This window comes from Sycon ciliatum, chromosome 3 (genome assembly GCF_964019385.1).
Source record: "Sycon ciliatum chromosome 3, ocSycCili1.1, whole genome shotgun sequence".
Classification (NCBI taxonomy): Eukaryota; Metazoa; Porifera; class Calcarea; order Leucosolenida; family Sycettidae; genus Sycon; species Sycon ciliatum.
The window spans coordinates 9,976,902-9,988,589 of NC_088645.1; the positions used below are offsets into that span (position 1 = coordinate 9,976,902).

The following is an 11,688-nucleotide window of genomic DNA, read 5'->3' on the forward strand; positions in this document are numbered from 1 at the left end:
GGCAGTGACGCCATCATCGGCATGGGCGGCATTGGCTGTGGTGGCGCAGATCCAAACCCAATGACTGGGGGTGCTGCCCTCATAGGCAGCTGTTGAGGTGGCACTGATCGTGGCAGAGATCCTGTTGATGCCAACACTGGCATTGATGAGGGAACACTGCATGGGTGCTACCTGTACACTGGCTGCACTAGATGCATTGGGCGCAGTGTGTGTAGATACAGCAAGTCCTAGTGGCTGAAAAGCACTTTGCACAGCAGATGCCATGGGTGCATGTAGACCACTTACTGCTTGCATGGTCTGTGTCTGTGGCTGATGAAAGGACACTAAGCAGAGGCGCTGAGATGCGTCCTTGCATACCGGATGTAGTCCTGGCCAGTGGAGCGCCAGTTCCAATGCCGCTTCTGCCAGTTCTGCAGGTCTCTGCTGGTCCAACTGACTGTGATCTGCTGGCACTAACTGAGACTGCACCAGACTGTCCAACGGATGAGGTGAGATCCAGCATAGAATCCAAACGCCCCGCACCTGAGCTGCTCTCCAAAGCGTGCTCCTCTTCGGTTCTGGCGTTTTCATCGTGTTGCTGCGACTGGTCACCTCCATCCGGCGTTTCTTCCAGAAGTGCGCTCACATCAGCCAGCAAGCTAATATCGTTTCGGAATTTTTCCTCACACTTGTCCAACATGTCCAAGCGTGCAGAATCCTGTTGCTGCTCCAGTAGCTCCCTATGTCCGTGGAGCAGTTCTTCAATGGCGTGCACGAGCTCCTCAGCCTTGCGTACGTTCTTCCCAAGGTACCTGCGGCTTGGACTCGACTTGCCAAATTCACTCGACAATCCTTTTAGGCACAGCGTCAGCCTTCGCCTCAGCTGCTTGCGCTGCCTCGTCGCCAAAGGCTGAGCCATCCGAGGCGTCCAGGTTGTCTTCACTGGTCCCATCTTGGGTAGAGCGGTCCTGCTCTAATCCATCCATGGCCGAGGAAACTGCGTATCCCGTCGGAGGTGCCAAAAATGTTACTTTCAATTCGTTGTAGAATGCTCGGAACACACTCTCACAAACAAACTACGCAAGAATCTTCCCCACGCACAGATGGACACTTTCAGTGTGGACAGAAACCAACTTCAACTCGCATCACTACAACGTATAGAGCAAGAACACAAGAATGGAATACACTTGAAGTCTTCCAAGAGAAACACACACCGAGCGAACAGCAAAGCAAAAAGCAACAACTGGTCGACAAACCGAAACACGCAGTACCACAAGCCTCCACGTGCGCAGCGCGGGAATCTGGAGTGATTTGCATCGGTCACGCGACACGTGCAGCCGCACAGGCACGGGCATGTTTTGTTTTTTTTTTGTTTTTTTTTACTATGTTCACATTCCCAGCTCGAATATAATAAAGAAAGACAATGATACTGAGACTAGGACGAACGTGACAACTATTGAGCAGGGGCTGCAGCGAGACGCAGCAGTGATGGTGGGGCATTGATGGCTCTGCCGACCTGAGGTCTCGGCATCACGGCCAAAAACACGCACCAAAAACAAAAGATAGAGCTGTACGAGTCAGCAAAATGAAAAGAAAGGAAGGGTTAACACCAGCGAGTGAGCGGGAGAAACTGTGAGACTATTAACAAATTACAAGGGCTGTTACTGAGAGGAGCATCATCATGGCTGATCATGGCGAGTCAGTCGTCTGAGCCAGTTGTGGTGCATAGATAGGGATAGAGGAGAACGACGAGAGCATCATCATAGCGAGTCGACTGCCCAGAGCCAGTTTGTGCTTCGCAGATGGCGATAAACATTAGTTTTGAATGCTTGTATTCCCTTGCTGTGGGGAGGCTGGGACAGAAGAGCGGCGGGGAGGGAGTTCCAGTCACTAATACTGCAGTGTGGGAACGAGCGCTTTAATGCCTGCGGGACAGATGCAAGCAGCTGGTGTTGGAGCTGGTGGTCATGGCCAATGACGCTACCATGCTCGCTGCGAGTTCTGGGGCTGGATGAGGGGAAATGGCGCGGTGGCAAAACAGGCAGAGAGTAGCTGCGGAGGGCCAGGCAGGTAATGCAGCTTGTATAGGCAGGCAAGCGAGGCAACAGTACGACGGATGGCCAGGCTAGGTAATAGTGCACCTGGACCGATGATTCGCAGAGCACAGCGTTGGATATGATCCAGGCGTTGCAGGTAGCTGGGCGGAGCACCTATCCAGATGAGGGGGGCATACTCCATAACTGGTCGAACAAATGCTTTGTATACTGTGGTGCGGCCGGCTGGAGAGAGAATGTGCGCTGCACGGCGCAGGAAGCCCAGGCGTTGTTTGGCTCGAGTGGCAACCTTCCGGAGATGTTGTTGTTGTTGTTGTTGTTGACATGTTATTTTGTATCGCAGACCAAACGGGCAATGGTGCCCAATATTATGATGGCGATAAAGAAACGGCCGAGAGCCAAGGATACAACAAGCAAGCCTCCACGAAAGAGAGAAAAACACAGAAAACACAGACTGCAAATACTCAAAAAGAAAAAGAGAAAGGGAAAAAAAGAAAAAGAAAGAAGAAGAAAGCACAGTTGAGTCACAGTTGAGTCACGACTCAAAAGTCAAAGCCTAGATGCTGGCTAACCATAAAAATAAACCTTTAAAAGTCTCTTGAATGATCTATGGCAGGCGAGGGACTTGAACTCTTGGGGCAGGACACGGCTGACAAGAAGCGGCAACTTAGAAAGATGGCGTCGGTTCGAGATGGCATGGTAACCGCGCACGTGCCGTGGTCCGTGACTTGCTCATGTATGCACGCAAATGCAAGTCACAAACTCACAAAGATCGTCTTCGCATTTTGGAGAAAATATCTTCGACTCTCTTTGGAGGTTGGCGAGGTTTGCCTAATCTTTACTTGATTGCGATGCCGGTATATCCTCTCAATAATTAGAACAAAGAGAGCTGATGATCGCTTCATTGCTGAGCAGAAGTAACAATCAACTCTCCTCATGTCCTCAGTGCCAAAGGCAGACGACTGCAATTCCACAACGCTCATTTCACGATGATGGAAACAATTATCGTGTACTAGTACACACTTGGACCATTTGGTCATCCCTATTCTAGCTGCTAGTCCGTCCAGCAAGCAGATATTGACTACCGTACTGGCAATATTATGTTGCCGCAGTGAGGCCATGAAGCGTTACATTGGCACATGTTTGCCGCACGCAGGGCGTTACATGCAAAGTCGCACAGGAGCCGTTACACAGGTTTCTATATTGCCGCAGTCCTTTTTTTGCTATTGCCGCATCACTTTTTTGCTATTGCCGCATCATTTTTTTGCTTTTGCCACATCATTTTTTCTTTTCATCTACATTAAAGTAAAAAAAAGTAAATTATCGTATCCGTTCCCGAAGGGAACTCACGACGGCCGCTAACACCCGATAAACCCTAGCGGCAGATGCAGCGCCTAACGGTGGGGGTGAGTGGGCAAGTCTCACAACCACTGGCACAAGTGCCGAAAACGACCCCATTAGCTGCATCCATGTACCCCTTGTGCCTGGCCACAAGTTCCCAGTTGACTGTGGGTAGCAGCACGGCTGGAAAAACCGCTCCCAGGCAGGACTTGAACCAGGTACCTCTCGTATCTCAATCATGGTCTTTGACCAACCCACTGTGCCTGCCTGGTCATCTACATTGAAGGCACAGAAATTCAGTTGCTATCCAACTGTTACAAACCCGACGGCAAAGGGCGACAACGATATCAATAGAAGACTGTATATTTTAACTATCAGAGTGCAAAACGACCTCGGGAAAGAAGAAACCATTGAGATCGCCAACCACTGAATGATGCGCCTTCGAGTGTGAGGACTTCCTGCTGCGTCCAGTTTTGAACTTTTCACCACGCGGTCACGTGCTTTCACAGTTTTCAGCCTTTTTTTTTTGCAGTGCAAACTGCAATGAAAAGATCGCCGCACCCCGCCGGACGCGCGTTACGAACTCAACGAAAATTTGTCGCACTAGCCTGGTCGCGCGTTACGCCGCACCCCCCCCCCCCCTGCGTTACGCGTTACGCGGCAACATATATTGCCAGTACGGTACCGTAGAATCCCGCGGATAAGCCCATGGGCTTATCTGTTTCACAAGGACATTTCGGTGGGCTTATACGAGAACATGGGCTTATACGCGGGCATGGGCTTATACGCTGACACCAACATTGTGCTTTGAAAAGTACCTAGGAACTTAGGAAGTGAGAAGTGCTGAAAGCCACTGTGCAAACAAAAACAACCGACGATTGTGCTGAAAAGAACAAAAAAACAAAAAAAACTACACGTACATGTACATGGTACGACCATGAGTCCATAATTTATGGACTCATGGTACAATTTAGGCCCATGGGCTTGTACGACGAAGCCTTGTGATGTTCGAACTTTCCCTGGGCTTATGTGCGGGCATGGGCTTATACGCGGGTGGGCTTATCCGCGGGATTCTACGGTATTACAATAAGGACAACTGCGTGAACGAGGGCTCGCCCAGCCGTTGAAATACAATTCAAGTCGTGACTCCAGTCAAGAATTAGGGTCTTTACTCGAGAACTTCACAAATACAGGCCTAGGCACCCCACAAAACTAATAGATGGCACGAACGAAAGACAAATAGGCTAGACAAAGTGTCCCAAGTGATTGACAACAGCAGATCTACCAAATAAGACAGCTACATGTGCCTAAACAACGATTCCCATACAGTAGAGAGTAGTATCAGGCAGAATTAAAGCCTTGGAAGTGCACAAATACAGCCACGACCGCCACAAAAATTGGACGACCGCCACAAAAAAATTCTCATTGCTCTACCTCCTTGAAGGGTGAAAGTTACCAGTTATCCTATAGCAATGTCAGTTTATGCCTGTTGGAACCTCCCACATCCCGCACGAAATACCTTTCAAATAATTCCAGGATGCAATTGCAGCTCCAGGCAGGAGGAAGAAGAACACCGTGAAAAATAACGGCAACGATGCCCAAACTCTCGGGAAACGGCTGAAGTCTTCCTGAAGATGTTAACATTGAATAGCCATCGATTACCAGCGTGGTTTGGTGACTTTAGAACTGTTTTGAGACTTCGAACGAAGCGATATCTCAAATTTGATGGAATTGTTACCTGTCAAATGCGTGGGCGAGCAGGCCAGCTGACTGGTTATGCATGAGTATGCATTGATTTTTCATGGTTCACGTGCAGAAAACTAAGTTGCCGCGATCCAAGTGCCGCTAACAGCCGTGAGGGCGTTCCATAATTTAACAGCAGAAACGAGCGGCCGACAGTCACCAGAGACTCGCCTCGTGGCAGGGACAACATACGCATTTGGATCGTTGATCCGAGTGACGCCTTCAGTCTGGCGACGTAGGCGCTTGGACAGGAGATTACTAATTCTGGCGGTGTGGATACGAAGCATGAGGAGGCGGAGTTTACAGTGGGCGTTTTGGATGATGGGGATGAGGCCTAGACGGGTGTAGATGGGATCTGTGTTTGAGGGGAATGGCTGGTTGGCAACGCAGCGGATACATCGCTTGTCGAGACGCATGAAGGGCTAGAACGTGGGTTTTGGAGGGATTTAGTATTAAGCCTCTTTCTTCCAGAACGTTGGCCAGGTTGGGGACTGAACGGGAGAGGGTTAAATTCAAGAATTCGACGGATTGACTGATGGCGTCTAGCAGGATATCATCAGCAAACAGCTGTGAGTGGGCTGGAGCTGTGATCTGTTCTATTTCCATTGTGTAGATGGAGAACAAAAGAGGACCCAGAACACTTCCCTGAGGAATACCACACTCACAGGGAGAGAGGGCGGGCGACTTGCCATTGCTCAGGACGACTCGCTGACGGCGGTCAGTTAGGTAGCTCATGAACCAACTGAGCGCCGTTGAGGTAATACCAAGCTGAAATAGATCTGTAACCAAAATTTGGTGTTTGACCTTATCGAAAGCCTTGCTCATATCGACAAGTACAAGACCTGTATGGTGCTGCTGATCCGCTGCCTCCAAATATCTGTCTACAGCCAATGTCAGGGCATCTTCTGTGGAGTGAAGTGGGCGATATGCGAACTGGTTTGCGGGGAACAAGGAATTTCCGGAGAGGAACTTACAGAGTCTCGTGTGGACTACCCGTTCTAGGACTTTGGAAATTATTGGTAATAACGATATTGGTCTATAGTTCTTAGCGACAGCTTTGTCGCCTGACTTGAAGAGGGGACGAACATCCGCAATCTTCTGAGATGCAGGAACAACACCAGAAGCCAGAGATGCATTGATTAGTATGGTGAGGGACGGTGCAAGGACAGGAGAACAGTGTTTGAGGATTGCAGCTGGAACCTGGTCGCTGCCTGCAGCTTTGCGCGATGAGTGCTGAATGACAGCTTCGAGTCAAAGGTCACTCCAAGTAAAGAGAGAGCCTTCTCCTCAAGGACAGGAGTGCCGCCGAAGACAATGCGAGGCAAATTGATGGAGGTTCTGCGGAGAGTGGCGGTCATGGCTTGGGACTTCGACGGTTCGAAGGAGATGCGCCATCTGCGGCCCCACTGATGCAAGCGATCAACATAAGTCTGGAGGCTCAATGCTGCCTCCCCTGCCTGCCTCGGCTGGGGATGTGTCGAGGGATATCAGGCTATACAAGGTAGTATCGTCGGCGTACGCCTCCAGGTGGGCTCCGGGTGACAGGGTCTCTGAGGCGTCGTTCACGTAAATCAGGAAGAGTGTAGGGCCGAGTATGCTCCCTTGGGGAACTCCTGCTGATATGGTATACAGCGATGAGGTTTGGGCGCCCACCAAGCATTGAATAGACGTCCACCTAGGTAGGAAGAGAGCCAGGTATGCAGGGGCCGCCAATGCCAGGATGGCGGACTTTGTGGAGGAGGCCAGCATGGGACACACGGTCGAATGCTCCGGCAATATCCACGGCTAGAATACGTGCTGCACCGCCTCGTCCGACGGCTGTGATCCAGGCGTGGTGTAGAGCCTGTAGCGCATCTGAGGTCCCGAGGCGGCGACTAAACCCGAACTGGTGGGGTGTCATGAGTTTGTAACGCTCAAGGTGATTCATGAGCTGACGATTGATAACGCTCTCCACAATCTTAGAGATTATGCTCAGCAGTGAAACTGGACGATAATTCCTTAGGGCGGATCGTGAAGATCGCTTGTGGATTGGAACCACGCTGGCAGTCTTCCACATTTGTGGCTGGACTCCGTGCTGGAAGCAAAGAGCAAAGAGCTGACACAGTGGCTTGGCAAGTTCTCTGGCGCATTCCTTCAAGACACGAGCGGAAATACCGTCGGGTCCAGTCGCCTTTGAGGCATCCAGGCGAGCTAAAAGCCGGTGGACTGCATCGGGGCGAAAGTGGACTGTCGTTAGTGCAGGTGCGTCAGCGAATGCCGTGTCCGGTAAGTCCATCGTGGTAAGGTCGCCGCCTTGCACACTGCACTTGTGGGAAAAGAAACGTGCGAAAGCCTCCGATTTCTCATACCTTGTGGCCCTCTCGCAACCTTCACTATCAACGAGCAGGGGAATGTCAGTGTTCCGACCCTCGCCACAAGCGCACTTTAGCTTCGTCCACCATTCCTTCTCCTTCAGGGACCCATTCGACAAGCTATGTCTGAGGCTGTTCTCTTTGGAAACTCTAGATCTAGCGAGGAATGCGATAGCATTGTTTACAGAACGGGTAAACTCATGTTTCAGTGCAAAATCGTGAGGGTGCTTCCTCCAAGTGCGCCAGCGTTTGTCCTTCTCCTTCATGGCGGCTGCACACTCAGGTGTCCACCATTTCGGATCCGTTGACTTCACTGTCAGTGTCTTGGATGGAACGAACTGGGAAACGGCTTTCATGATTGTGGCAGTAACGTGCTCACACGAAGTTTCTGGGTTGGCAGTAATGACGGTTGACCAATCAACCTGGCGGAAAAAGGATCGGAGGCGGTTCCAGTCTGCCTTTTCATACCGCCAGACAGTTCGTTGCACCGCCGCTTCATGGGTAGGAAGAACACCTGTTGCTCCATCGCTGCCACCACCATCCCGAGGTAAAGCCGCCCAATCATCTCCAGATGAAGAAGGTTTTACCCTAGCATCGGGAAAGCACACCTTCGCACCCCATGTCCTGACCCCCACCCAGCTGATCCCCGAGCAGCAGCCAGCATTCAATGTCGACATACAACAGCAATGGGCAAAGCAGGCCAGCGCGTAAGAGATGGCCGATGTTGCCAAACGAGTAGCCGCAAGTCATCGACGACACGTACGAGTAGGAGCAAGGCATCAACGGCACTTGAGCAAGTAAGCATCCTAGTAATAGTGGTCAGGAACATTTTTGCGCATATCAATCTGTATTCTACTACTGTGCGGATTCTGCCGACACTCTTACAAATGGCGTCTCTTAATCCCCTAGCACCCAGCTTTTTCCCCTCTAAGTCAAATCTAACCAGGCCTACCAGTATATGTCCTACTCACGATGCAGAACCCCTCCCTGCCCTTCTTGCTGATGTGACATCTAGCCATCCACCCTACACGCCCATAACACGTTCATTCCACCTTAGGATAGGCCAACTCAACTGCCAAAGCGCCACTCATAAGATCCCAGTCATTGAGTCGCTACTACACACTTCGTTCCTTGACCTCCTATTCCTCTGTGAGACGTGGTTCTACCAATCACTGCCGGATGCAGCTATCTCAATTCCCGGATACAGCCTCCTGCGTAAAGATAGAGACGGTGCCCGACACTCCGCGATAGGCGGAGGACTTGCTGTTTATATTCGACAATCGCTTATGTGCCATTTCCAACGGCGGACCGACCTTGAATGCAAACTGGAGCACATTTGCGTGGAATTTATAGAATCGCAGAACAGTCGAAAGAATACATTCCACATGTTCTACAGGCCCCCTCACCGATCATCATCAGCAGAAAAACATGACTTTTTTGTGTCCTTCCAGTCCACCATTGCCAACGCACTGTCAGCCTCAGGCACGACAGTCATTCTCGGTGATTTCAATGCCAAACTCCGACAGTGGAACGCAACAGATGTTGATACGGCAGAGGGCAAACAGCTAGCAGGATTGTTAGACGACCTTGCACTACAGCAAATTGTCCGAAACACCGCAACGCGATACTCAGCTACGGGTAGCCAGTCATCACTTCTCGACCTGGTTATCACAGACGCAGAGCATCGTATCTCCGACCTTGAAGTCCTAGATCCGCTATCAGACCACTGTCCCATAATCTTTAAATATCTCTCAGGAAAGCACACCCCAAAGCACCCGCCGCCCCGCTTTGTACCAGACTACGCGAACACTGACTTTCAATCTCTACGACAGAAACTTTCATCTCTTCCACTCCGGGAGTGTATGCTCGGTGCTTCCACCATCGAGAGTGCGTGGTGGGCATGGGAGTCATGCATCACACAAGCCATTGCCAGCTGCTTAGCGTACAGACGAGTTTCATCTCGAAGACAGCAAACCAAGCCTTGGTTCACCCCGCATCTGCATCACCTTCATCGCCAGAAGCAGCGCCTTTTCCGTGCCGCCAAGCGCCACCAAACAGTAACATACTGGTTAACCTACAAGGCCCAGAGGAATGCATATCAGAACCAGTTAAGAAATGCCAAGACCCTGTACTTCAAGCGCCTCAGTGAGAATATTCACGATGAGCAAGATGCCCACCTTTGGTGGAAGAAAGCCAAGACACTTGCCAACATCTCCTGTAAGAAAGATAAAGTTCCTCACCTAACGTGTGAGGGCCACACGGCACAGAGCGAACCAGAGAAAGCAGAAATGCAGAAAGCAGAAATGCTCGCGAAGGTATTTGAGCGCCAGTGCACTCCTGCTCACGGTACAGGTCCAATACCAGCACCAGCCGACGACTGTCCGAATGAATTATTCTCTCTGCCAGTCTTGGCCGAATCCTCAGTGTACCGGGTGCTCCGAAGGCTCCCGCAGCATAAGGCAACAGGCGGGAACATCTCGAACAGGATCTTCCGAGAGATCGCACCATGTATAACGTCCTCTGTTACCAACCTGTTTAACGCTAGCCTCACCTTAGGTGAGTTTCCTAGTGCCTGGAAGCTGGGAACAGTAATCCCCATATTTAAAAATAAAGGTAACCCGTGTGATACCTCCAACTACCGCCCTATAACCCTACTCCCAGCTATTGCGAAAGCACTAGACAAGATTATCGCCACCAAATTCGGTCACTATCTCGAGGTCAACAACATCATTGTCCCGGAACAGTTCGGCTTTGTCCGTGATCGCTCCACAGTTGACCAGCTGATACAGCTCACTACTAAGATCGCCTCGACTCTGGATAAACGCATCCCTTACGATGCTGCATTTCTCGATTTTGCAAAGGCCTTCGATAAAGTGCCGCATGGCGTGCTTCTCCAGCAACTCGGGACTATCTGCGATGCTCCGGCTACGAGTTGGTTTAAGAACTACCTCGATACGCGTACATTCAGCGTCCGCGTCCAACACCATCTGTCCTCCCCACGTCCCGTCAAGTCTGGAGTACCCCAGGGTTCCCACCTCGGGCCATTGCTTTTCCTGGTACATATCAACAGTCTACCCAGTGCCTCGAAACGCAACCAGCACGCTGATGTTTACCTGTTCGCGGATGACACCGCCGTCGGCCAAGCACGAACCAAAGGTACCAGCCCAATGGAGACCGCCCTGCAGGACACATTTGCCTGGGCCGACCGAGTAGGCGGAACCTTCAACCCATCGAAAACTGTTGTTATCTCATTCGCTGAGGAAGGAGCTGCAGAGACCATCCGCGGTATCCAGCCGTCAACCAGTCACCGTCACCTGGGAGTGTTGTTGAGTGAAACACTTAGCTTCCAGGAGCATATTGAACAGACAATAAGCAAGTTTAGACAGCGCTGCGTTCTTCTGTGCCATATGGCTGACCGTTTAACAGGAGACATCGTCAGGAAGCTGTACCTTACGTATGTCCGCTTCACAGCAGAATACGCCGCCCAGTATGGGAGTCCTCCCTCTCTGCTGCACAGCGGCTCACCCTTGAACGGCTGCAAGCCAGAGTAGCTCGCAAAGTCATGCGGCTTGATAGATGCCCTTGCCCATCAGACGAGCCCAAGTCATCATTGTTTAAACAGCTGGGGTGGCCAAGTCTATCCTGGCGCAGGAAGATCGCCTGCCTTATGGAATTCTTCCATTTGGTCACCACCCAACCAGAACTTTTTGAAGCAGCGGGATACTGCCCCACGCGTAGTCGCCGCCGCCAACTCGCATTCACTCTGCCACGGGTTGGGAAACACGCCGGGAGGTCATTTCTCTTCCGCACCGCTACTGTCTGGAATGCCTTGCCCGCAGACCTGAGAGCCACAGCCTCGCAGTCCCTGTTTCACAGTCACATTTGCACGCACTTCTCTGACACGAAACACAATGCCACCCCTCACTGACATGCCTCTGTCCTCCTTCTTTGAGCGTTGCGCTTATTCTTATTAATTTTTGTGTTTCTGTTTCGGTACATTTCGTATTTCAAGGCATACCCCGAGGCTATAGGTATCATTGAGTAAAGGACTATTCTGGAACATTCAGCATAATTGTATTTATCTTGCTAGGCTGTTCATTACGAATCATTAGCCCTCCACTGTCTGCTATCTCAACCCTACAGCCTCCCATTATAATGGAACTCCCTTCAATTTAGACTACGTCTTTGGGAAATCCTCAAATATAATATAATAATAATAA

At 50.8% G+C, this 11,688-nt stretch overlaps 1 protein-coding gene across 1 annotated transcript; it reads left to right on the forward strand.

The window, feature by feature from the left end:
• The first annotated feature begins 8,853 nt into the window (after positions 1-8,853).
• On the forward strand, positions 8,854-11,396 carry LOC135812828 (uncharacterized). Its single transcript, XM_065326044.1, has 3 exons — positions 8,854-10,024; positions 10,130-10,399; positions 11,308-11,396. Exons 1-3 carry the CDS (start codon positions 8,854-8,856, stop codon positions 11,394-11,396), a joined length of 1,530 nt encoding a protein of 509 aa, XP_065182116.1.
• Positions 11,397-11,688: the final 292 nt, after the last annotated feature.

Bases quoted from the DNA above. Each gene is read 5' to 3' on its own strand.
- LOC135812828 (XM_065326044.1), top strand. From the start codon at position 8,854: ATGTTCTACAGGCCCCCTCACCGATCATCATCAGCAGAAAAACATGAC. The intron at 10,025-10,129 runs GTGAGTTTCCTA...CCCTACTCCCAG, and splicing joins TAACGCTAGCCTCACCTTAG to CTATTGCGAAAGCACTAGAC. The intron at 10,400-11,307 runs GTTGGTTTAAGA...CCTTGCCCGCAG, and splicing joins CTGCGATGCTCCGGCTACGA to ACCTGAGAGCCACAGCCTCG.